General features: G+C 44.8%; 1 protein-coding gene across 4 annotated transcripts in view; it reads left to right on the top strand.

Annotated features, from left to right (window-relative positions):
• KCNJ4 (potassium inwardly rectifying channel subfamily J member 4) overlaps window positions 1–15,092 on the top strand; it is a 62,868-nt gene extending 47,776 nt beyond the window's left edge. For 2 of the 4 annotated variants that reach the window (XM_030210637.1, XM_030210629.1), the window contains 2 exons: window positions 8,493–8,651; window positions 13,393–15,092. In XM_030210637.1, coding sequence (XP_030066497.1) covers window positions 8,614–8,651; window positions 13,393–14,656 — 1,302 coding nt within the window. In that variant the 5' untranslated portion in view covers window positions 8,493–8,613 and the 3' untranslated portion in view covers window positions 14,657–15,092. The remainder of the gene's footprint in view (window positions 1–8,492; window positions 8,652–13,392) is intronic. The other 2 variants (XM_030210644.1, XM_030210652.1) reach the window with 2 other exon arrangements.
• The last annotated feature ends 12,449 nt before the right edge of the window (window positions 15,093–27,541 follow it).

Raw genomic sequence — 27,541 nt, 5'->3', positions numbered from 1 at the left:
AAGGAAGGCTCTGTGCGCATGCTTTCTCCTGTAGTACAGCCTCATGGGCTCTCAGCTTACCCTCACTAATGCAGAGCCCTCTTCAGTAATGCATGCTCATTTTACAAATCAAGGACCTCAGGAGCTGAACTTACAGTCCTCAGACACCAAAAATCAGAGACATTAACAGCAGATAAATATCTCTAGAACAGTGGTTCCCAAATCCCTGGTGGTAACGCAGCCAATCAGGTTTTCAGGATATCCACAATGAATATTTATGAGAGTGATTTGCATGCACTGCCTCCACCTCATGCAAATCAATCTCATAAATATTCATTGTGGATATCCTGAAAACCTGACTGGCTGGGGGGCCTCCAGGACCAGGTTTGGGAGTCACTGTTCTAGACCCACATAGGGGCATAGTTATCAACATGGGCTACTGTTAAGATGTGTTTTTTTTAACCACTAACTCATTACGGGTCCCATTTTATGCAGTGAGACCTAGTTACTGATAACCAAGTTTAACAGTATAATTAACTTTCCCCCTTAGTCTAACATATCTTTTTTGCTATTGCTATAAAGCAGATCTTACCCTAATCCCTCTCCCCCAGCCAGAATGGCTGCTAGCCAGTTAAATAGTGCTTAACCAGCTATCCATGAATATTCGGCAGGGGATAACTGGCTATCCTTTGCTGAATATCCCCGGTGAACAGATAGAAGATAGCCAGTTTTCTCCGAGGACAAGCAGGCTGCTTGTTCTCACATGTGGGTCGACGTCCACGTCAGCCCAGGAATCAGACGGCGTTTTGCAAGCAAAATATTCAAAAAGTTTTGCCAGTCTTCTGGCGCACGTGCAGCACGTACCGTGCATTCATGGACTGATTTCCCACCCGTCGCATGAGCGCTTTCCCTCAGTTTTCTTTTCTCCGCGTTAATGTGCAGTAGTTTTTTTCTGCGATCCTCTCAGGCCCAGGAAAGAGTCTTTGAGTTTTCGCTTTTTTCTTCTAATTTTTTCTTTATTATTGTTATTGAAAACGAAAAAAAAAAAAGTTCACCGTAGTGTACTTTTAGTTTTGTCTCCTTTCAAGTTTCCTTTGTTTTTCATCATGATCAGCTTTTAGACCGCGCAGTCGGGTTATTCCTTTATTTTTGTTCCCTTTTCTTTTATCAGTCACAATCGTGTCTTTTGATTTTTCCGAAGCCGTTTTTCCTTCCATGTCATCGAAGACACCCAGCGGCTTCGAACGTTGTACTTGGTGCAACTGGACCATCTCAGGTACCGATACCGATGCCTGATGTATCCAGTGCCTTGGGCCCGACCATAGCCCAGCCACTTGCAGTCTGTGTCTTCGTATGAAGAAACGGACCCAAGCGTCTCGAGAAGTCCAACAAGAAAAGCTTTTTAGGGCTCGGTCTGGTCCTACGACATCGACATCGATTTTGGTACTGAGGTCGACGGCGTTGACATTGGCATCGAGGGAAGCACCGATGTTGGGAGCGGAGTTAATGTCTGCTGAAAGAACAATTCAGGCTGGGAGCAGTGAGGCATCAAGTGGGTCTCCACCTGCCTCGAGGCCTCCTGTTATGCAGGACCCCCGGAACCGACCTCCATCGGACCTGGCCCCGAGGAGGCGTGAGGATTCCACGTCCTCGGTACTGAGAAGTCTCGATGACGGGTGTCGGGCGAAGGCAATGAAGCACTGTCATCGTTCTCCTTCAAAACACGGTACCGGGAGCTCTGGGGCGTCGAGAGAGTCGGCATCCGCGAAGCGTCGGCGCCGAGAGGATCGCCCCCCCTCTATTTAGGAGGTGCCGATGCGTCGGTCTTCTGGCAGCTCAATACCTGCTCCCAAGCCTCGACAGATTCTGCCACCGGCTCCTTTACCGACCCTGCAGCCTTATCTGATGGCGGCTCTCGACGAGCGCATCAGGGCTGTGCTTCCAGAGCTTCTGGTAGGATTGCTGCACCAGTCTGCTTTGGTGTCGGGGGTGCTTGCGCCTTACGTACTGTCTGCTGCAGCGGCATCTGGCCCTTCGTCTGTGGTGAGGTCCGATACTGAAGATGAGCGTTCATGGGAGGAAGAGGAAGATCCCAGGTACTTTTCTTCTGACGAGTCCTATGGGATTCCCTCTGAACCTTCCCCTCCACCACAAAGGAGACTTACTCCTCCGGAGAGTCTATCCTTTACCTCCTTTGTTCAGGAAATGGCTGCGGCTATTCCCTTCCCTATGGAGGTTGAGGATGAGCCCAGGGCTGAGATGCTCGAGGTCTTGGATTATCCTTCTCCGCCTAGAGAGGCTGCAACGGCTCCTTTGCATAATGTACTGAAGGAAGTCCTTATGCAAAGCTGGTTGTTCCCTCTGTCTAATCCCGTGATCCCGAAAAAAGCTGAATCCCAATATCGGATCCACGGTGAACCTGGTTTGATGAGGTCTCAGCTACCTCACAATTCCATGGTGTTGGACTCTGCCCTCAAAAGAGCCAAGAGTACTAGGGACTATGCCTCGGTGCCCCCAGGCAGAGAATCTAGAACCTTGGACTCTTTTGGGAGGAAGATGTATCAGGCTGCTATGCTCGCTGCCAAGCTCCAGACTTACCAGCTCTTCACGAGCGTCTATTTGCGGAACTCGGTGAGGCAACTGTCCAGCTTGGTTGATGCACTCCCTCTGGAGCAGGCCGAGACTTTTCACCAGGTGGTCAGACAGCAGAAGTGTCAGAAATTCCTGGCCAGGGGTATATTCGACACTTTTGATGTACCATTCAGGATTGCAGCCCAAGGTATAGTGATGCGCAGACGGTCATGGCTGCGTGTCTCTGACCTGGATCATTCAGTCCAGCAGTGGATAGCGGATGTTCCTTGCCAGGGGGACAACCTTTTTAGTGAGAAAGTAGAGGATCTAGTTGACCAGATCAAGAAGCATAATGATGCTATGGATTCTCTCTCCCACTGGGCGTCTTCTGCTACTACCTCCTCATCCAGGAGGTTTTTTGGAGGGAAGAGGAGTTCTCCCTATTCCTATGCTAGGCGTAGGTACACTCCTGCTTCTCAGCAGCCCGCCCAGGCTCAGTCCCAGCGCGCTCGCTCTCGTCAACAGCGTGCGCCTAAGGCCACTGGGGCTCCCCAGCAAAAGCAAGAGACGGGCTTTTGACTGGCTCCAGTTCAGCATAGCCTCAGTAAACGTGTCCATACCAGACAACTTGCTGGTTGAGGGGGAGGTTAATGTTTTTTCACCAAAGGTGGCCTCTCATAACCTGCGACCGGTGGGTTCTTCAAATGGTCCGGTTAGGATACACCCTCAATCTGGTATCCAAGTCTCCAAATTGTCCACCGGGAGCTCAGTCTTACAGCTCCCAGCACAAGCAGGTACTTGCAGAGGAACTCTCCGCCCTTCTACAGGCCCAAGCGGTCAAAATCGTTCCACCAGGGGAAAAGGGGCTGGGATTCTATTCCAGGTACTTCCTTGTACAAAAGAAAACAGGGTGGATGTGTCCCATCCTAGACCTAAGGGCCCTGAACAAATTTCTAGTCTGAGAAATGTTCAGGATGGTTTCCCTGGGCACCCTTCTTCCCATGATTCGGGAAAATGATTGGCTATGCTCTCTGGACTTAAAGGATGCTTATACTCAAATCTCGATACTTCCAGCTGACAGGAAGTATCCTCGATTTCGGCTGGGGACACAGCACTTTCAGTACTGTGTACTGCATTTTGGCCTGGCGTCTGCGCCCAGAGTGTTTACAAAATGCCTAGCTGTAGTCGCAGCATCACTACGCAGACTGGGAGTGCATGTGTTTCCTTATCTCGACGATTGGCTGGTGAAGAGCACCTCGAAGAAAGGTGCTCTGGAGTCCATGCGAATGACTATTCAGGTGCTGGAGCTACTGGGGTTCATCATAAATTATCCCAAGTCCCATCTCACCCCAGTCCAAAAATTGGAATTCATTGGAGCTCTGCTGAACACTCAGATAGCTCGAGCTTATCGTCTTCCCGAGGCGAGGGCTGAGAACCTTCTGTCCCTGATATCCATGGTTCGAGCGTCTCAGAAGGTCACGGCTCGGCAGATGTTGAGACTTCTGGGGCACATGGCCTCCACACTTCATGTAACGCCCATGGCACGTCTACATATGAGATCAGCTCAATGGATCCTAGCTTCCCAGTGGTTTCAAGCTGTGGGGGATCTAGAGGATGTAATCCAACTGTCCACCGACTTTTGGTATTCTCTTCAGTGGTGGGCGATTAGATCCAATTTGAATTTGGGGTGACCATTCCAAGTTCCTCAGCCACGAAAAGTGCTGATGACGGATAAATCTCTCCTGGGTTGGGGAGCTCATTTAGATGGGCTCCACACTCAGGTAGCCTGGTCCTTTCAGGAAAAAGATCTGCAGATCAACCTCCTGGAATTAAGAGCGATCTGGAACACTCTAAAGGCTTTCAGAGATCGGCTGTCCAACCAAATCATTTTAATTCAGACAGACAATCAGGTTGCCATGTATTACACCAACAAGCAGGGGGGCACTGGATCTCGCCCTCTGTGTCAGGAAGCCGTCCAGATGTGGCTTTGGGCTCGCCGTCACGGCATGTTTCTCCAAGCCACTTATCTGGCAGGCGTAAACAACAGTCTGGCCGACAGGTTGAGCAGGATAATGCAACCTCACGAGTGATCACTGAACATGGGCATAGTCCGCAAGATATTCTGAGCTTGGGGCACCCCATCGGTGGATCTTTTTGCCACTCAGATCAATCACAAGGTCCCTCAATTCTGTTCCAGGCTTCAGGCCCATGACAGACTAGCGTCAGATGTTTTCTTCTGCTTTGGGAGACAGGCCTTCTGTATGTGTATCCTCCCATACCTCTGGTGGGGAGGACTTTGCTGAAACCCAAGCAAAACTGTGGAACCATGATCCTGATTGCACTCTTCTGGCCGCGACAGATTTGGTTCCCTCTTCTTCTGGAGTTGTCCTCCAAAGAACCGTGGAGATTGGAATGTTTTCCAACCCTCATCACCTAGAATGAGGGGTCACTTCTACATCCCAACCTCCAGTCTCTGGCTCTCACGGCCTGGATGTTGAGAGCTTAGAATTTGCTTCCTTGGGTTTTTCAGAGGGTGTCTCCCTAGTCTTGCTTCCTTCCAGAAAAGATTCCACGAAGAGGTGTTACTCTTTCAAATGGAGAAGGTTTGCCGTCTAGTGTGACAGCAAGGCCCTAGATCCTCTTTCTTGTCGTACACGGACCCTGCTTGAATACCTTCTACACTTATCAGAGTCTGGCCTCAAAACCAACTCAGTAAGGGTTCATCTTAGTGCGATTAGTGCCTATCATCGCCGTGTAGAGGGTAAGCCTATCTCTGGACAGCCTTTAGTTGTTCACTTCATGAGAAGCTTGCTTTTGTCAAAGCCCCCAGTCAAACCTTCACCAGTGTCATGGGATCTCAACGTCATGCGCACCCAGCTGATGAAAGCTCCTTTTGAGTCACTGAATTCCTGCCATCTGAAGTACTTGACCTGGAAGGTCATTTTCTTTGTGGCTGTTACTTCATCTCATAGAGTCAGTGAGCTTCAGGCCTTGGTAGTACATGCACCTTATATCAAATTTCATCACAACAGAATAGTCCAACGCACGCGCACCCTAAGTTCCTGCCAAAGGTGGTGTCGGAGTTCCATCTGATCCAGTCAATTGTCTTGCCAACATTTATCCCCATCCTCATACCCACCCTGGCGAAAGTAGTTTGCATACCTTGGACTGCAAGAGAGCATTGGCCTTTTACGTGGAGCAGACAAAGCCCTTCAGACAGTCCGCCCAGTTGTTTGTTTCTTTCGATCCCAACAGGAGGGGAGTCGCCATTGGAAAACGCACAATCTCCAATTGGCTAGCAGATTGCATTTCCTTCACTTATGCCCAAGCTGGGCTGACTCTGGAGGGCTGTCACAGCTCATAATGTTAGAGCCATGGCTGCGTCAGTGGCTCACTTAAAGTCTTCCTCCATTGAAGAGATTTGCAAGGCTGCAACATGGTCTTCAGTCCACACATTCACATCTCACTACTGCCTTCATCACGATTCCCGACGCGACAGTCGGTTTGGGAAGTCAGTGCTGCAGAATCTGTTCAGGGTTTAGAATCTAACTCCACCTCCCAGACCCATTTTTGTTCTGTTTCAGGCTGCACTCTCAGTTAGTTGTTTATGGTTTCAGGTAAATCTAAGTTATGTCCTTGCTGTTGCGAGGCCCAATTGACCAATGTTCATTGTTTTGAGTGAGCCTGGGTGCTAGGGATACCGCACATGTGAGAACAAGCAGCCTGCTTGTCCTTGGAGAAAGCGAAGATACTTACCTGTAGCAGGTATTCTCCGAGGACAGCAGGCTGATTGTTCTCACAAACCCACCCACCTCCCCTTTGGAGTTGTTATTTGCTTCTCTTTATGCTTTTTGATTTAAATGATGGAACGCTCTCACGCGACGGGCGGGAAATCAGTCCGAGCGGTGCGCGCTGCACATGCGCCAGAAGACTCTGGCAAAACATTTTTTAAATATTTTGCTTGCAAAATGCTGTCCGATTCCTGGGCTGATGCAGATGTCAACCCACATGTTTGTTATGTTTGTTTTGTGCATTTGTACTCTGCGCTTTCCCACTCATGGCAGGCTCAATGTGGCTTACATGGGGCAATGGAGGGTTAAGTGACTTGCCCAGAGTCACAAGGAGCTGCCCGTGCCTGAAGTGGGAATTGAACTCAGTTTCTCAGTTCCAAAGTCTACCACCCTAACCACTAGGCCACTCCTCCACTCCATTTAGATGGGCTCCAAATGTGAGAACAATCAGCCTGCAGTCCTCAGAGAATACCTGCTGCAGGTAAGTATCTTCACTATATTGCCCGATATAACCGTTTATCCACCAATTTTTAAAGCTGGTTTTGTGGCCATATTTGACCGCATGAAAATGTAGGATATCTTTGGCCAGTTACTTTTAAACTGGCCAAATATAAGCTGGATATTCAATACCAGTCACTGGAAATGACCTGGCATTGAATATCCGGGCTCAGTGCCGACCGCTGGAGTTAGTTGGTGTCACTCCCGTAGTCTGAATATCGGCCCCTCTATGTCCATCTTATGCCTTCTTGAATTCTGAAATCCAGAATCAGATCAGATCTGTAACAGAGTGGACACCCGGGAGGGAGTGGAAAACATGAAAAAGGATTTGAGGAAGCTAGAAGAATGGTCTAAGGTTTGGCAATTAAAATTCAATGCGAAGAAATGCAAAGTGATGCACTTAGGGAATAGAAATCCACGGGAGACGTATGTGTTAGGCGGGGAGAGTCTGATAGGTACGGGTGGAGAGAGGGATCTTGGGGTGATAGTATCTGAGGATTTGAAGGCGACGAAACAGTGTGACAAGGCGGTGGCCGTAGCTGGAAGGTTGTTAGGCTGTATAGAGAGAGGTGTGACCAGCAGAAGAAAGGGGGTGTTGATGCCCCTGTATAAGTCGTTGGTGAGGCCCCACCTGGAGTATTGTGTTCAGTTTTGGAGGCCGTATCTTGTTAAGGATGTAAAAAGAATTGAAGCGGTGCAAAGAAAAGCTACGAGAATGGTATGGGATTTGCGTTACAAGACGTAAGAGGAGAGACTTGCTGAACTAAACATGTATACTCTGGAGGAAAGGAGAAACAGGGGTGATATGATACAAATATTTGAAAGGTATTAATCCGCAAACGAACCTTTTCCGGAGATGGGAAGATGGTAGAACAAGAGGACATGAAATGAGATTGAAGGGGGGCAGACGCAAGAAAAATGTCAGGAAGTATTTTTTCACGGAGAGAGTAGTGGATGCTTGGAATGCCCTCCCGCGGGAGCTGGTGGAAATGAAAACGGTAACGGAATTCAAACATGCGTGGGATCAGCATAAAGGAATCCTGTGCCGAAGGAATGGATCCTCAGGAGCTTAGTCAAGATCGGGAGGCGGGGATAGTGCTGGGAAGACTTATACGGTCTGTGCCAGAGCCGGTGGTTGGGAGGCGGGGCTGGTGGTTGGGAGGCGAGGATAGAGCTGGGCAGACTTTTACGGTCTGTGCCAGAGCCAGTGGTTGGGAGGCGGGGCTGGTGGTTGGGAGGTGGGGATAGTGCTGGGCAGACTTCTATGGTCTGTGCCCTGAAGAGCACAGGTACAAATCAAAGTAGGGTATACACAAAAAGTAGCACATATGAGTTATCTTGTTGGGCAGACTGGATGGACCGTCCAGGTCTTTTTCTGCCGTCATCTACTATGTTACTATGTAGACAAAAGAAATCTTGTAGTGAGATAAAGTGACTGACATAGTTGTAGACGCCGGTCAGTGTTACTTTTTTACTCCATCCTTCAACATGACCTCTGGTCTCCTACTGACAATGAAGAAGTTACATCACGTTCACTGAACTTCACCCTATTTGCAGTGTCACGGTCAAGACCCAAATATTACTGCCGCTAGCTTGTCACTTAGCGGTGTGCATATGTTTTGCTAATTGGAATTTTCTTCTTTTTTTATCCAGCAGAGAGGATCTTAGCCAATATCAATATGGCTGTGTTTAATGAACGAGTCTGAACCTTCTGGCTGTTGGACTTGTCAACCTTGTCGCAGAAAGAAGGCATCTGTCAGCTCCTGGGAGGCCGATGATCAGAACTGCAATGGGCACTGCCCGAGCTAACAGGTGAGCACGTTTCCTCATTGCTATGGCCTCCTGGCTCTAGGTACAGGTGAAGTCAATCATTCTTTGTTTTTTTTTTCCATCAATAACATTTCAGTTTAAACTTGCTTAAAATAAGCATGAATCATTGAGCTTGCCACCCGACAGTACATTCCATTTCAGGGAGGAACTATGATGTTGACGTCAGAGTATTGACTGTAGCATGAGAGGAACTCTTGGGATAATAATTCAAATCTTCGCTGCCACTGTCTCTCTGTAATTATAATGTCCACCTCCATGATCATCTATTTACCCAAATACAATTGAGTAAAGATAAGAGCTCTATTTTGTCTCCTGGAAGTGTTTTTATATAGTCCCAAATGCCACGAATGTGGCTTAACTATGTTTCTGAAAGTCAGCCAAGCAAGTACTTGAGCTTACAAATAGCTATGGGTCACTGAAATCTCTTGAGTCAATTCCCCCAATATTCAGCGCTATTTAACTGGCCAGGAACGACTCCTGGCCAGTTAAATAGCACTTAACTGGCTATCCTTGAATATTCAGCGCATCACTGGCTAAATTTGGTGGTCAAATCAGGCTGCCAAAATAGCAGATCTGTCTTTGGCTGGTTTAAACTTAACTGGTCAGCGCTGAATATTGGCTTGAAATGTGTCGCAGTAAAAGCAGAAAGTAAACAGACAATGAATGCCTCAGGGTTGATATTCAAAACTGCTTTTGAGGTCAACAGCAGGCGCCAACAACATAGATAGTTTTCTCTCAGTTCTGCAGCCTATAAAAGGTGTCTATGTGAGAAGTCCAAAAAGATACCTATTTTAACTCTATTTGATAAACGTAAGACTTGTGCCTAAGCGTCTTTGTAAAACAGGCTCCCAGTTCCAGCCCCAAGAGCATGCAAATGGTGATGCACACACCCACCCCTGCTCTGAAGGAATAAATGAGTGCACTTCCACTGTTCCCGAAATACAGCCCCCAAAATGACTATGTGCCGATCTCGTAAAAGTGAGTGCACACTTTCCTTGCATGTACTTTTCGGGTGCTTATGCAGTCAGACAAATGTAGAAAAGCCCTTTTCTCCATGTTCAACAGACTAACATTCAGAAAAGGCACATAATTCACTATCCAGTTGGGAGAATTTGGCATAGGCTGGAGGGTGGAGTGAAAACTTGCAAAAGACAGTGGGGATATTCAGACACCCTCTGATTGCTTCCAGAATGGGGAAGAGGGTGACATTGACCTCTCCAGTGCCAATCCGGCCCTGGGAGAGAAAATGGGCAGTTGGGTATAGAAGTTCAAGGTGTTGCAGCCCAAGTAGGAAGCCAGTTCTAATTGAGCTGGAAGCCCAGAGGAGCAGGAAGAATCTGCCAGGCAAAAAAAAAGATACCATGCGATGATCTGAGAGTAGTAACTCTTAGCCTGCAGAGATGAAGGCCTACAAAGGTATATATTAGGTAAATTTGGCATCCAGCAGCATAAGTAAAAAATGAAATTAAAAGGTTATAGAAAGCATAAGAACAGTGGAGATGAGAAACAGAAATTAAAGTTATGAAAAAACATCACAGGGAAAGCTTCTTAAGGGTGCTGGGTTATAGAGCAAATCAGTCATAAAGAAAACTTACACACAATTGTTCTTGCAAAGACAGGGCAAGACAAAAGAATCCTGTGTTTAAGTTTTCATTGAAAATTAAAAAGGAGCCCCCCAATATTTAGCAGACGATGGTCAGTGTTTTTTAAACACTGATCGTCGCCAGCTGGGCACCGACACTGAATATCGTGGAATTTTTTGGACGGGCTGGGCCTCGGCACACCGGGCCGATGTTCAGCCAGGGCCACATAAAAATTATACGGCTCTGGCTGAATATCAGGCCGGCCAGCCCACATAACTTTTTAAAATAAACATTTTTTTTCTTTACTAAAGCCCCCGAGGCCCCTTAAGCCCCACCCCACCAATATCCCCTTCTATTCCTTCACCCTCTCAGCCCTTAACAAGTCCCCCACCCCTGGAAGAATCCCCGTCACCCAGCCATGAAGGCAGGCCCTCCCTCTGGGCCTACCTGTATCCCTGATGGTCCAGTGTGGTTGTTGGGGGCAGGAGCGCAGCCCCTTTGCTCCTGCCCCTTGTGGTGTCAGTCTAAAATGGCTGATGCGACCTCTCACATGAATTATATATGAAATAAATAATAACAAAAAAATTAAAAAATTTTGAATTTGTGTAAGTGAATTGCACACGAAGATAGTAATGCGAAGGAAGCAATGTTGAATAATTTTTGGACTTTGAAGGAGCTTTTTTAACCAGTGAATGATATTGTGAACTGTGTATATGAAGGAACTGGTATTCCCGTATGGGACCGGTGTTGATTTCGTCTGATGGCGATCACAACCAGCTGAGGTTTTTTTCCTCTGTTTTTTTTTTTAATTGTGAATCCGTTAAGCTTGTGTTTGCTTTTCACATTTACATTTTCAGTTTTTCCTTGAAGAAAAAAGGCATTATGGTTTCCACTTCTTTTGATTTGTTATTTTGCTTATTCAAGTAGTTTTTTTTCTCTTTTTGATGTGTTCATAGTAGTATAATAGCCCCCATGAGAATTGATGTAGACTCTAACATCCACCTTCATGAACATTCATATGGATACAGTGGAAGAAGAATTGGTACTACCAATATTTATTGCAAGACATTAACAAATTCAGGCCTTCTCTGTGTTGTATTATTGTCCTAAAGAAAAGAAACTAAAAACTGTTTGTAACTTTGAATTTCCAAACTTTTGTGTATTTACATTATAATCATAATGCCACTAAGGAGAGAGTTTTGCATAACAAACCTATGACTTCACTGTTCATGAGTTACAGAAATATAACCCTTCTCTCATAAAGTTAGAATAAACATACTCTGAACTCTGCTCAATATTCAGCCTGTAGTGGTCATCAGGTTTTAAGCCACTGACAGCCGTGGGCAGAATTAAGTCCAGATATTCAATGCTGGGATTGAATATCTGGGGTCAGGTAGCAACCTGGAAGTTAGGTGGGTGCGGACGGATATTCATTGTCAGCATCTACATAGCTAAACTGGCAAAGATAGTACTGCTTTTTGTGTGGTCTTATCAATCCACTTAGCTATGCAAGCACTGTCACTGGATACTGTGAGGCCCCATAATTGCTGATTCCTCTCTGACTATTGACCCCAATGTACCTAGTAGATAACCATTATGAACCCCATTTTACATAGAATGGAAAGATCATAACTAAGATATCCAGGTCAGGATATGCTCATTTCCAGTGGTATTTTAGAGCCTGTTTCTAAAATACCTGCAGAAGTGCACATGTACTGGCTGGCACATGAAGCAGGAGCAGCCATTTTACAAATATACACATTGGCACTTACACATGAATGTCAGCCATTTTGCAAACCTGAATGTGTGAATGATGCTTAATCTGTCCTGCATAGGCCTGGCCAAATCGAGCATTTTTTTTCTTAAAAAAGGGAAAGGGAATGGGACTTGATATACCACCTTTCTAAGGTTTTTTGCAACTACATTCAAAGCGGTTTACATATATTTAGGTACTTATTTTGTACCAGTGGCAATGGAGGGTTAAGTGACTTGCCCAGAGTCACAAGGAGCTGTAGTGGGAATTGAACTTAGTTCCCCAGGATCAAAGTCTACTGCACTAACCACTAGGCTACTCCTCCACTCCGCTCCAAACCTGTACATGCCAGGAATCAGCTCTAAATCCTCACATGGAAATATTAGGTCAACACATGCATTACCTTTATGAAATGGGGAATTCACAAGTAGATTTTGACGCACCCAGGCCACACTCCAACATGCCCCTTTACAATTTCTATATATTATGGACATGCATGTATAAGCTGAGCCCTTCTAAAATCGTTATTTCTACATGAATGTTGTTTCCATATGTTAATAACCTATTGATAACCTTTAAGAGTGGACTAACACGGCTACCATACCTCTCTACTCACATGTTAATGGAAATTGTGACTAAGGCTTCTAAAATAACTCTCTATGTATTTAGTATATGTATGAGTATATATGTATGTATCATGTATCTACATCTATTGTCTATATTTATATATATATACACACACATACATACTCATCTGATAGTTACAGAAGCCGAGGATGCCATCAGCGATCTGTGACATCACAGAGAATCCAAAATGACATCAACATAAAGGGATATAAAGAGACCTTCAGCTGAGTAGAGACGGGAGATATGTGTGCTTTCTACCACCCTAAGGAGCGCTTTATGGGGAGACTGCCAGGCTCATTGCTTGTTGTTGATGTATAAATTACAGACTTGGGCTCGTTTTAGATGCCATGACTCCCGCACGTTGCTGTGGCAACCAACTTGTCCTGAACTGGGAGAATATAAACGCTACCACAGATGGTAATTTGAAGACCCTGACAAGTGAAACAAGAGAGAGAGAAAAATAGTTTCTTCTTGTTATATAATCCTGTACAAATGTTTCTATTGCTGGCTTCTAGGCATTGTACTTGATTCTTATTTCTGTTACTTGCTTTTGCTGTTTTTCTGTGACATTTGGTAAGGAGTTTCAATCAACAAAGCCCTGAACTCCAACAGCATATTAAATTCAGCATTTTCCTCAACTGATCTTTATAATATTCCCCTCATCCCTACTCCTGAGTATATAATGGGAGATTTCTTGTGTTAAACAGGTATGTGACAAACCCTCTCTTAACCCATTCTCTCTTTAATTTTTGGTGGGCAGATACAGCATCGTCTCCACAGATGAGGAGGGACTGCGGATCTCCACCCTAGGCGTGAATGGTCTCTGGAACGGGCAGACTCACAGCCGTCGCAAACACCGGAACCGCTTTGTAAAAAAGAATGGCCAGTGCAATGTCTATTTTGCCAACCTCAGCAACAAATCACAGCGGTACATGGCAGACATTTTTACCACCTGCGTGGATACCCGTTGGCGATACATGCTTCTGATCTTCTCTGCTGCCTTTCTGGTTTCTTGGCTGTTCTTTGGCTTTCTCTTCTGGTCCATTGCCTTTTTTCATGGTGACCTGAATCCTCTTGGTCCAGGGTCCAACAAGCCATGTATTATGCATGTGAATAGCTTTGTGGAGGCATTCCTTTTCTCAGTGGAGACCCAAACCACCATTGGCTATGGTTTCCGATGTGTCACTGAGGAATGTCCACTGGCTATAATAGCTGTGGTCATTCAGTCCATCTTGGGTTGTGTCATAGACTCCTTCATGATAGGAACAATCATGGCTAAGATGGCACGACCCAAAAAGAGAGCCCAGACTCTGCTGTTTAGCCATCATGCGGTCATTGCCATGCGAGATGGAAAGCTTTGCCTCATGTGGCGTGTGGGTAACTTACGCAAGAGTCACATTGTAGAGGCCCATGTGCGGGCACAGCTAATCCGTCCATATATGACAGAGGAAGGAGAGTATCTTCCAGTGGATCAGAAAGACCTCAATGTGGGATATGATATTGGCTTGGACCGCATCTTCCTGGTATCACCCATCATCATTGTCCATGAAATTGATGAAGAAAGCCCACTCTATGGCATTGGCAAAGAGGAACTAGAAGTTCAGGATTTTGAGATTGTGGTCATTCTGGAGGGTATGGTGGAAGCTACTGCCATGACCACTCAGGCACGAAGCTCCTATCTGGCCAGTGAGATTCGCTGGGGCCATCGTTTTGAGCCAGTGGTCTTTGAGGAGAAGAACCACTACAAGGTTGACTACTCTCGCTTTCATAAGACATACGAGGTGCCAAGCACCCCACTTTGCAGTGCCCGGCAGCTGCAGGAAAATAAAATAGTTGTTTTGCCATCGCCAAGCGCCTTTTGTTATGAAAATGAGCTGGCATTAATGAGCCAAGAGGAAGAGGAGGCAGCCCAGGAAGAAGAAGTCATGAGAGTCATGGATATTGGAAGCCACTTAGAGCTGGATCACCTGCAAGCAGGGATCCCCTTGGATGCCATTTCTTATCGACGAGAATCTGCTATCTAACTCCTTCAATTAACTGTCTATCTTTCCATGTAGGATTTTATCACTGGGGCTAAGGCCTTGGACAGTGGTTAAATTTGAACACTAGAGTATGACTTAAGTCTGGCATAAGACTAAGCTGATGCCAACTATTAACCATAGCACCTTAGGAGGTACCTGAATCCAGCCTGTCCTACAGCTCCACTGGCAAGATGCTATAAAGAATGGCTTATGCTGTGTGACACTGTACCCCATTCTGGTTGGACCTCAATGGCTTCCACTACATTTTAGGTTCTGACTCAGCAACTGAGCACCAACTCTTCACCCTTCTCACCTCCGTTCCCATTGGGGTTATAAATGACCAAAACCAAACAAACAAAAGAATTGAAACTTTATATGGGAGGATTGCTTTCATTTTATCGTTCTTTTTTCTGCATGTTGGTTGTTTGATGCATAATGATATTTTTGTCTATGAAAGAAAGAAAAAAATAATAAAAGAAAAAAACCCCAAGAATCCATAGAATTCTGTGAAAGGTTAGAGTGAAGAAGGACACACACTGGCATATTTAGGGATTTAGGGGGCCTTTTATTAAGCTGCGGTAATAAGTGGCCTTAGCGCATCCTTATGTGGGTTTCTCAGACGCGCTAAGACCATTTTTACCACAGCTGTAAAAAGGCCAATTTTCTGTTTTTTTGTATTAATGGCATGTGCTAATGTTGCCATTAGCATGTGACCATTATAACCAATTACCACTTGAGCATTTACTGGCAGCCATTTTGTAGGCAGTAAGTGCTCATACGGTATTCCTGTACTAATCAGTGAGCGTGTGCTAATGTAGATCCACTGTTTAGCACAGGAATGCCCACTCTCCGTTCCCTGACATTACCACATGGTTGCCACATGCGCATTTGGAAGTTACCACAGGACACTCACCCCCTGATATTCAAAACCATTTAACTGGCCAGGTAAATGGCTATCCACTGATATTCAGCAGGAGATAGCTGGTTATCTCCCACTGAACATCCCTGGTCAGTGGATAGCACCTACCCAGTTATATTCAGTGCTGGTTGAATGGCCAAATGTGACCGCGTGAATAGCTGGTATGTGTTTGGCCAGTTTAAACTTAACCAGCCAGCACTGAATATTGGCTTGGCTAGTTAAGTTGGAACCGGACGGTCACCAGAAATGGCCCAGCATTGAATATTCAGGCTCAGCGCCAGATGGAACGTCCTAAGTGTGGAAAAGGTTTACATATAATAAACTCAAGTTCAACTTTATTTTTTATATACCACAAAGTCATATTATTTCACTTTGGTATACTGCATCCCTCAAAGTTCTTCCTATTTTGAAGGTTGCGAGATATAAGGATCTAGATTCTATAAATGGCACCTAAAATATTGGCACTGAATAAAACCACTTAAGCGGTATTCTATAAGGCAAGTCTAAAGTTCAGCATGGTTTATAGAATAGCACTTCAGCATTATGGTTGCACGTAAATTTAGGCACGCCCATTTGCACCCTCGAAAACGTGGTGCAAATGCCTACGCCTAAATTTACATTCAGAGCACCCTTGTTCTGTAATTACATTCTGTAACCACATCCCCATACCACCCCAAAATGCCTATGACCGTACCCTTTCCGCACCCCCTTTTTTGGGCCGTGCGTAAATGTGTTCAATTAAATTGCATGCACAAATCAGAACCATGCCTAAATTTGCATGTGCAATTTTTGGCTACCTTTATAGAATCAGGGGGAAGATGTGTTGATGTCATATGATGCCCTTGCATGAAGTAGTAGATGGTATGAAAAGACATAATGTCACACCAGCATCCTGTGTGGTGCTAGACATGGAATCAAAATTCCAGAGACAGGTGGGCTTAGTCATGTCACAATTTTCTTTTTTTTTTCTTTTGGTTAGGTGAAGGAGGTTTGTGTCAAGTTCCTTTTATTACTTTACATTTCTAATACCATCAAAAAAGTACTTATGCTACAATAATCCTATGTTCACATTTACCTGTGGTTTTAAATTTCATTTTATAGCCTTTGTCAGTCCAGCCCAAGGCCTCTAGAAGCTGGAACATGTGCTCCCTGAACACTGGGTATGCTGTTGCCTGATGGATGCCCCCTTTTCTCCCTCTTCTGCTATGGTGTGCAGCATCCTCAGCTCCAGCAGACCTAAGCAACTGATGCCAGACTCAGAATATGAACCCAGATCTGTGTGGTAGTAAGCAGGGTAGCCCAGCCTGTCAGGTTTTTAAACTTATTGTTCTCTGCATCATGGCACTTCTTTCCTGGAGGAAAAGAAGCAGTTTGGTATTTCTAGCAAGACATTCAGACTGGGGGCCTTGTTTACACTCCAGATTTCTAATCACTGCTCTGCCACAATTCTTTGTTTGACTTTGGGGCTCATTTTCAAAGCACTTAGGGGTCCTTTTAGTAAGCTGCAGGAAAAAGGGCCCTGCTGTAGCAGCGGGGGCTGTTTTTCCCACACGCCAGGGCCCTTTATACCGCAGCTGGTAAAATGCCCCCCCCCCCCCAAAAAAAATGGCCACACGGTAAGAAAACTCTTACCACGTGGTCATGCGTCAGGAAGCACTTACCGCCACCCAGTGAGGTGGTGATTAGAGCTCCTGTGGTAATGTGGCAGTAACTGGGCAGCGCACTGTGATGCCTGATAACCGCCGGGTTAACGCCATGCTAGGGCAAACAAAATCCCGGAGCACCAGAAATGGTATGTGCTCCAGCCAGAACTACCGACGGCGGCTGCATTGGGCCGGCAGTAGTTCCATTTTAGCGTGCAAGCCATTAATTAAGAGACCAAGGGCCCTGTTTACTAAGCCACGCTGTAGACTCGCTTGCATCTTTAGTGTGTGCAAAGAATTAGCACACGCTAATGCTAGAGACACCCATATGGGTGTCTCTAGCGTTAGCATGTGATAAATTGTAGCATGCCCTAAAAACGCTAGCGCACCTTAGTAAACAGGGCCCCAAGTTATGAAATAGTGCAGCTTGCATGTGGATACCAAAATGAAATAGTTTGTAATTCCCAGAGAGGTGCTTGTTTAATTAAGGAGAGGTGCAGTTTTAATTTTCAAATGTCATACACGTGCCAGCTGATTATGCTACTCAGTTGTAAGGAAGCCTTTCTTGGAGAAAAAAAGGACACATTGATATAATGCTTAGTGAGGATGACCTAGGAGAGTTTTCACAGGCTGAAAATTTTAAAACAATGCTACCAAAGAACTTCTCAAAAAGAGCACTAGGAATCTGGCAGAAAATGAAAAAAATTTATTCAGATATCAAATCAGATGTATTGGTGAAGAAACTTATCAGGCAGGAAAAGGTCCTTTTTAGTCCTGTTTCTGCCAAAGTTATGACAGCCCAAAGCATAAAGCTATGGGAAGAAATTCTGGCTGTTTCATGCTGTGTACAGGGTGGCACAGGGATCTATTACTTGTCTGAAAAATAAAGATGGTATTATCTCAAAAGGAGAAACCAGCCAAACCTGGAACTAAGAGTGGCTCAACCAGACAGATCATGAAAGAACTAGCAATCAAAAGGAGCTGAAGTTCTACAAAGGACCTAAGATGGTCATTGGAATTAGTAGAATGAACAGTCTAGAAGTGGAATATCTGGGTAAGGCTGAGGACACAGACAATGTGAATTAAAAAAATCATTTCATGGTTTTTTGTTTATAACTGATGTTTAAATGGACTGTGAAGGTACACCATCTAAACATCTTAGATTAAGTCCTTCATTTCACTTAAAACCTGATTAAGCAAATGCATATATATCAAATACTGTTGTGAAAAAATATCTATTTACCATTAAATATGGGAAACAAGCAAAAAATCATCACAACCTGAATAATTTTCCTTAACATATTCAAGGTGAAGAAAAATGGAAGAGATAGTACAAGAAAGAACTGAAGGGATTCAGTGCAAGAGCTGGAATGTGACACACAAGATACAAATTGATATGATGACTAGGGAGACTCAGCTAAAAACAGTTCAATGAAGAGAAAAGAGAGTCATAGAATGGACATGATAGAAATGAAAGAAGATGTAGGCCATCAGTAACAACAAGGGAGACAGAGGCGAACTATGGGAAGCACAACAACAGCAGGTGTTTAATATGGGCAAGGGGTTCAAATACAAAATGTTACTGGTAGATGTATGGGTAGAGGAACACTGAGATCCCACAAGAAGAAAGCAGAGAGACGAAAGGAGTTGGAAATAGACCAGGCTGACCAGGGTGTGCAGGACCTACCTCCACCCCACACACTGGTGCTCCTACATTAAACTGGGTATTTTTAAGAACATAAGAATAGCCATACTGGGTCAGACCAATGGTCCATCTAGCCCAGTATCCTGCTTCCAACAGTGGCCAATCCAGGTCACAAGTACCTGACAGAATCCCAAATAGCAGCAACATTCCATGCTACCAAATCCAGGGCAAGCAGTGGCTTCCCCCCATGTCCGTCTCAATAACAGGCTATGGACTTTTCCTCCAGGAACTTGTCCAAACCTTTATTTAAACCCACATCGTCCGGAAGTGAATTCCAGAGCTTAACTATTCTTTGAGTGAAAAAATATTTCCTCCGATTTGTTTTAAAAGTATTTCCATGTAATTTCATTGAGTGTCCCCTGGTCTTTGTACTTTTTGAAAGACTGAAAAATCAATTCACTTTTACCCGTTCTATACTACTCAGGATTTTGTAGTCCTCAATCATATCTTCCCTCAGCCGTCTCTTTTCCAAGCTGAAGAAGCCTCTCCTCTTTAGCCTTTCCTCATATGGGAGGAGTTCCACCCCCTTTATCATTTTGGTTGCTCTTTTTTGAACCTTTTCTAATTCCGATATTTGTTTTTTTGAGATACATTGACCAGAACTGAACATACCAGTAGTACTTTAGGTTAGGTTGCACCATGGAGCAATACAAAGGCATTATAATATTCTTGGTCTTATTTTGCAACTCTTTCCTAATAATTCCTAGGATCTTGTTTGATTTTTTTTGGCCACTGCCACACACTGGGCAAAAGATTTCAGTGCATTGTTTGCAATGACACCTAACATAGTAGCATAGTAAGTGATGGCAGATAAAGACCTACTGTAAATGGTCCATCCAGTCTGTCCAACACCTAGATCCTTTTCTTGAGTGCTGACTCCTAAGGTGGATCCTAGTATCAGTTAACTGTGATTTGGATTATTCTTCCCAATGTGCACCACTTTGCATTTGTCCACATTAAATTTTATCTGCCATGTGGGTGCCCAGTCTTCCAATTTCCTAAGATCTCCCTGCAATTTTTTCACAATCTGCAAGTGTTTTGACAACTTTGAATAGTTTTGTGTTGTCTACAAATTAATCACCTCACTCGTCATTCCGATTTCCAGATTATTTATAAATGTAGCACCAGTCCCAGTACAGAACCCTGTGGCACTCCACTCTCCTCCATTGAGAAAAATGGCCATTTAACCCTACCCTCTGTTTTCTGTCCAATAACCAGTTCCTAGTCCACAGAAGGACATTACCTCCTATCCCATGACTTTTTAATTTTCTCAAGAGTCTCTCATGAGGAACTTTGTCAAAAGCTTTCTGAAAATCTAGATACACTACATCAACCGGCTCACCTTTATCCACACGTTTATTCACACCTTCAGTTCAAAGAAATGAAGCAAATTGGTGAGGTAAGACTTCCTTTGGCTGAACCCATGCTGACTCAGTCCCATTAAACCATGTATGTCTATGTGTTCCGTAATTTTATTCTTTATAATAGTTTCCACTATTTTGCCTGGCACTGAAGTCAGGCTTACCAATCTGTAATTTCCCGGATCACCCTGGATCCCTTTTTAAAAATCGGCGTTAAGTTGGCCACACTCCAATCTTCAGGTACTGCAGATGATTTTAACGACAGGTTACAAATCACTAACATCAATTATATTTTGGTTAATGTGCATTCCTTAAATCCCCAGTCTATTAGTTCAGATTAATCTGCATAACAATTTCTTTGAGTAACATTGATAATTATATGGTGCTGACACTTAAGAGAAAAAATAATTCTACATAAGATGTCTTTTCCTATAATAATTATGATAGCAATACTTGAAACCCTGTAATATCCCTGATAATATTACAGTACTTAGTAGACTTTCCTCCTTAAACAACTCTTCATGCTGTTCTGATTTCTTAAGATGCTTATGCATACTCTGTAATCGATATCCCAGCTGATCATATAATTTTAGTTAAACCTATGTGCTTACCTTTAAAAACCTAAGTTACCTTAGAAGTTATTCAACCAACCCAAAACCTATGAATAAATGTTCCACATAAATTGTCCACCAGCTTCCAGCCTCATTGCCTTTCTTCCAATTCAGACATTCACTGTATATATTTTTGCTCCCTGGATTGCATTTACTTTAAAAGAAAGCTGGGACACTTTTTTTCCTTCATATATATTATGAGAAATATTTTGTGTCTCATTGCAAGATCATCTTCCGCCTATTTTCACTTAGAGGGATAATATATTCGTCACCCGATGCATGTATTTGATAACTCAGCTCCTTGAGTCGCTTGCAGTCTCCCTGCTTGGGTTCTTGGTTGTGCTGCATGTTTGGTTCCAGTTTAGGAATGGATTGCATTCCTCTTAGGCTGTTGCTATCCTAACCAGCTGCTCTACTGTGTTCTCTTACCCTCTGGTATTCTAGGCCAGGGGTAGGCAACATCGATCTTCGAGGGTGGCAACCCAGTCAGGTTTTCAGGATTTCCCCAATGACTATGCAGTTTACCTTTAATGAAACCACCTATTACTCATTACCAACAAATACTACATTATTTATTACAAGTGAGAAGTCTTGACGATCCTTTCATACATATTTATTTATTTATTAGGATTTATTTACCGCCTTTTTGAAGAAATTCACTCAAGGCGGTGTACAGTAAGAACAGATCAAACATGAGCAATAGGCAATTACAGCAGTAAAAATATTCAAATAACAATACAAGTATGGTATAGTATACAACTTACAATGTCAACACAATGCGTAATAGAACATTTTAATTGATAGTGAAGGGTAAAGCAGAGATGGAACATATAGACAGGTAAGAGAGTAAGAAGAGTTAGAAAGTAAGGTGACTGATTTACAGAAAGTTGTACATGAGGTCAGAGAGATGGTTAAATATTGTCTCCTGGTATTAGTAAAATCCCTATTCACCTAAACATAGAATTGACAGGTCACAAATTGTCATCATTGTCCACACAAACAAGTATCATGCAAATGGGCAGATGAGTGCTGATGAGTTCCTGGCTTCAAAAAGTATTTCTCTGTTCACAAAAGGTAATTACACCCTTTTAAATGTTTGTATCAGTACCAGTTCTCACCACACTTTTCCAACTGTGCAGCAACTTCACTACAAACCAAGCATTCCTTATCCTCATGTGCAGAACTATTCCATGTTATAAGCCTCGTGTATTCCATAATAGTGTGCATCGTTTTTTGAAACACTCACAACCCACCCATTCCATGTCCGTGGTCATACCCCCTTTTGAGCTGCACACATTAGAATTTACATGCAGAACGCTATAGAATATGCCTAGAAAGTTCTGCATGCAAATTCTAATTAAAGCCAATTAGTGCTGCTAATTGGTTGTTAAGTACCAATTATCAGCACTGATAGGCATTTTAATCAATTAAGTTGTGAACTGTCTTAAATTTGGATTTAAGACCCCTTAATTTAAGACAGAACGCAATTTGGCCATGTGGCCAAATTACAGTGGCGTAGCTAGGGGGGGCGGTGAAGGGGTAGCAGTCACTCCCCCAAACAGATTTTTAGAAAAAATGGTGCCTATGCGCCACATGCCAATACATTTCTCTGCCTCCTCCCCCCTCCCGCGCCAGTCTTGCATCTTCTCCTGTCTCTTCTGCCTGCTCTCTCCCATCTACCACATGGTCATTTTTACAGCCCTGAAGTCTTTTTCCTCCAGCACCAGCGATTGACATAGTCAGCCTTCTACCAGCGTTGGGGCCTCTCAGGCGCATCCCACCTCTGCAGAAAACAGGAAGTTCCATTAGAGTAGGCAGAACGCACCTAAGGAGAGGCTCTGATGCTGTCAGAAGGCTGACTATTGGGCTCATTTTCGAAAGAGAAGGACGTCCATCTTTCGAAATAAATCAGAAGATGGACGTCCTTCTCCCAGGGTCGTCCAAAACGGCATAATTGAAAGCCGATTTTGGACGTCCCCAACTGCTTTCCGTCGCAGGGACAGCCAAAGTTCAAAGGGGCGTGTCGGAGGCATAGCAAAGGCGGGACTTGTGCGTGTCTAACACTTGGACATCCTTGACCCATAATTGAAAGAAACAAGGATGTCCCTGACGAACACTTGGATGACTTTACCTGGTTGTGTTTTTCTTACGATCAAGGCACAAAAAGGTGCCCGAAATGACCAGATGACCACCGGAGAGAATCGGGGATGACCTCCCCTTACTCCCCAAGTGGTCACTAACCCCCTCCCACCCTCAAAAAATAGCTTTCAAAATATTGATTGCCAGCCTCTATGCTAGCCTCAGGTCCATGACAGCAGTATGCAGGTCCCTGGAGCAGTTTTAGTGGGTGCAGTGCACTTCAGGCAGGCGGACCCAGGCCCATACCCCCCCCCCCCCACCTGTTACGTTTGTGGAGGAAACAGCAAGCCCTCCAAAACCCACCAGAAACCCACTGTACCCACATCTAGGTGCCCCCCTTCACCCATAAGGGCTATGGTAGTGGTGTACAGTTCTGGGTAGTGGATTTTGGGGGAGGGTTGGGGGGCTCAGCACACAAGGTAAGGGAGCTATATACCTGGGAGCAATTTATGAAGTCCACTGCAGTGCCCCCTAGGATGCCCGGTTGGTGTCCTGGCATGTCAGGGGGACCAGTGCACTAGAAATGCTGGCTCCTCCCACAACCAAATGGCTTGCATTTGGTCATTTCTGAAATGGACGTCCTTGGTTTTGAAATTCGCTGAAAATCGGAAACGTCCATGTCTAGGGACGACCATTTCTAAGGACGACCAAATTTCAGGATTTGGACAACCCTGACCGTATTATTGAAACGAAAGATGGACGTCCATCTTGTTTCAAAAATACGGGTTTCCCCGCCCCTGGATGGGGACATTTTGCGAGGATGTCCAAATCACTACTACTACTACTACTATTTAGCATTTCTATAGCGCTACAAGGCATACGCAGCGCTGTACAAATCAAAACATGGACGTTCCTTTCGAAAAAGCCCCGCCACGTCAATCGCTGGTGCCGGAGGGAGAACACTTCAAGGCAGTGAAAATGACCATACGGATGGGAGATAGCAGGCAAAACGCGAAAGATGTAAGACTCAGGGGGGTGGAAAAGGGATAAACAGCTGCCCAATGAGGTTTAATAGACAGGAGTGGAAGTGAGCCTATCTAGTCCATTATAAGCAAGGAAGCCAGTTTGGTCAATCTGTTTCCACTCCCCTGCGCAACCGTCATTACTGTCCACTCGAAATAATACAAGCAAACTTATGAGCTGCTGCATCCACCTTGTCATTTTTTATTGCTGGTCCATCTGTAACAAGTCTAAAGCTGTTTCAGTTAGATAGGCATTGCCTTAAAAACTGGAGCAGAAAAGAAATAACAATTGAATATCTCTAAAACAGCTTCAAAATTATTGTAGCAGGTAGAAACCGCAATTATAAACTCTATAGGTTGAGCTCTTTTTTCTTCACTGTTCTATACAATACAGATGTCCAGATTTCAGTGAGGATATCCTGTTTCCTGATGGGCTCATCTTAACTGTTGTTGTAATCTACCTTGGGAAGCCTGGTGTTATAAAGGTGATAGAATATATTGAAATTAAGTGGAAATAGAATTAAACTGTTCTTTCATTGGGGCACATGGAATCACATCTTCATCTGTTTTGTAGAAGTTTCTTTTAGATACACATATCTGTTATTCTGTTTTGAACATGTTTCAGGGGCAAGTGGTTTTATAAGTCAAAATAAAAATAAATATTTTGTTTCATGCAGATCTCTTTTGTTTAAACATAAATGGGCTATAAGCCCCTAATGCAGTCCATTGGTTTTCTTATATTTTGTGCTTGTAATGACTTATACTGTGCCAAAACTGAAAACTCTTATCTCTGGTCGATAATAAAAGGAACACTGTCTACCCTAAAAAGTTGTTTTGTGGCTGGGAATTGTGATATTGAATAAATAAATGTATGTTTACGTCCCTAGACATGCATCCTACGTTTATATAATCCTTTCAAGAAATCTAATTAATCATTTAACATTAGTGGAACATAGCCACAGAGTCATGGTATGGTCGTGTTTTTTAATATGGTAATACTAGGGCCCACCTAAGGAACAGGTTATTTTGAGTTAGTCTTCAGTGGACTGAACTTGCTTTCTTTGTGCCATCACTATCCAGCACCATAGGCAGTGACTTAAAAGGTGGAGGATAAAGGATTTTTTTTTTTAAACATTTATATCACACATTCTCCGAGGACAAGCAGGCTGCTTGTTCTCACATGTGGGTCGATGTCTGCGTTAGCCCAGGAATCGGCATTTTGCCAGCAAAGTATAAAAAAAGTTTTGCCAGAGTCTTCTGGCACACGTCCAGCGTGCACGGCGCATGTGTAGACCGATTTCCCACCTGTCACATGATCACGTTCCCTCAGTTGTTTTTTCTCCGCTTTGAGGTGCAGTGTTGTTTTTCGCTGTTCCTCACAGGCCCAGGAGAGAGTCTTCGGTTTTTGTTTTTGATTTTTTCTTTTATTCTCGTTTCTAAAGATTTTTTTTTAAGTAGAGAGTTTTTTTACATTTCTTAGTTTTTCTCCCTTTTGAAGTTTCCTTTCTTGCGGTCGGGTTTTTTTTCCCTTATTTTTGTGCCTTTTTCTTTTAACGGGCACAATTGCGTCTTTTGATTTCGCCGAAGCCATTTTTCCTTCCATGTCATCAAAGACTCCCAGCGGCTTCAAACGTACTCAATGCAACCAAATGAAGGAGTGGCCTGGTGGTTAGAGCACTGGTCTTGAAATCCAGAGGTGGCCAGTTCAAATCCCACTGCTGCTCCTTGTGATCTTGGGCAAGTCACTTAACCCTCCATTGCCTCAGGTACAAACTTAGATTGTGAGCCCTCCTGGTACAGAGAAATATCCAGTGTACCTGAATGTAACTCACCTTGAGCTACTACTGAAAAAGGTGTGAGCAAAATCCAAATAAAAAAAATAAATAAACCAGACCATCTCCGGTACCAATACCTATGCCTGGTGTATCCAGTGCCTTGGGCTCAACCATAGCCCAGTTGCTTGTAGACTATATCTTCGTATGAAAAAACAGACCCAAGCATCTCAAGAAGCCCAACAAGAAAAGCTTTTTGGGGCTCGATCCAATCCTTCGACGTCGACATCGGTACCAAGGTCGGCGGTGTCGACATCGAGGGAAGCACGTGAGGATTCCACATCCTCCTCGGTACCAAGGAGTCTTGATGACGGGCGTCGAGTGAAGGCGAGGAAGCACTGTCATCGTTCTCCTTCGACACACGGTGCCAGGAGCTTCGAGGGAATCGGCATTCGAGAAGCGTCGGCTCCGAGAGGATTGTTCCTCCTCTATTCAGGAGGTGCCGATGCGTCTGTCTTTTGGCAGCCTGGTACCTGCTCCCGAGCCTCAACAGATTCTGCCACTGGCTCCGTTACCGACCCCGCAGCCCTGTCCGACGGCGGCTCTCAACAAGCGCATCAGGGCCATGCTTCCAGAGCTTCTGGTAGGATTGCTGCGCCAGTCTGCTTCGGTGTCGGGGGTGATTGCGCCTTCCATACCGTCTGCTGCAGTGGCAACTGGCCCTTCGCCTGTGGTGAGGTCTCCAACCTCGGTGCCGCCTGCGGCATCTGTGTCGGCTGCCACCTAGGTCGACTCCCCTTCGACATCGGTGGAGGAAGTTTCACCAGAGTCCAGGCAGGCGTCAACTTCTCGGCACTGCAGTCGGGGACGTCGTTCCTCGGCGTTGAGGCAGGCTCAGTTTCGGACTGCTCTGAGGGATGTTTTGTCCAATATTGAAGATGAGCGTTCGTGGGAGGAAGAGGAAGATCCCAAGTACTTTTCTTCTGACGAGTCCTATGGGATTCCCTCTGAACCTTCCCCTCCACCAGAAAGAAGACTTTCTCCTCCGGAGAGTCTATCCTTTACATCCTTTGTGCGGGAAATGGCTGCGGCTATTCCCTTCCCTATGAAGGTTGAGGATGAACCCAGGGCTGAGATGCTTGAGGTCGTGATTATCCTTCTCCACCTAGAGAGGCTGCAACGGTTCCTTTGCATAATGTACTGAAGGAAGTCCTTATGCAAAACTGGACGTTCCCTCTGTCTAATCCCGTGATCCCGAAAAAAGCTGAGTCCCAATATCGGATCCACGGTGAGCCTGGATTGATGAGGTCTCAGCTACCTCACAATTCCATGGTGGTGGACTCCACCCTCAAAAGAGCCAAGAGTACTAGGGACTATGCCTCGGTGCCCCCAGGCAGAGAATCTAGGACCTTGGACTCTTTTGGGAGGAAGACGTATCAGGCCGCTATGCTCGCTGCCAAGATCCAGACATACTAGCTCTTCACGAGCGTCCACTTGTGGAACTCGGTGAGGCAACTGTCGAGCTTGGTTGATGCACTCCCTCCGGAGCAGGCCGAGCCTTTTCACCAGATGGTCAGACAGCAGAAGGCATGTCGAAAATTCCTGGCCATTGGTACGTTCGACTCTTTTGATGTAGCATCCAGGATCGCTGCTCAGCGTATAGTGATGCGCAGACTCTCATGGCTGCGTGTCTGTGACCAGGATCATTTGGTCCAGCAGTGGATGGCGGATGTTCCTTGCCGGGGGGGATAACCTTTCTGGTGAGAAAGTAGAGGA

This window comes from Microcaecilia unicolor, chromosome 1 (genome assembly GCF_901765095.1).
Source record: "Microcaecilia unicolor chromosome 1, aMicUni1.1, whole genome shotgun sequence".
Classification (NCBI taxonomy): Eukaryota; Metazoa; Chordata; class Amphibia; order Gymnophiona; family Siphonopidae; genus Microcaecilia; species Microcaecilia unicolor.
Note: the sequence above shows the minus strand (reverse complement) of the source record. Positions and strands in the feature narration are given on the sequence as shown.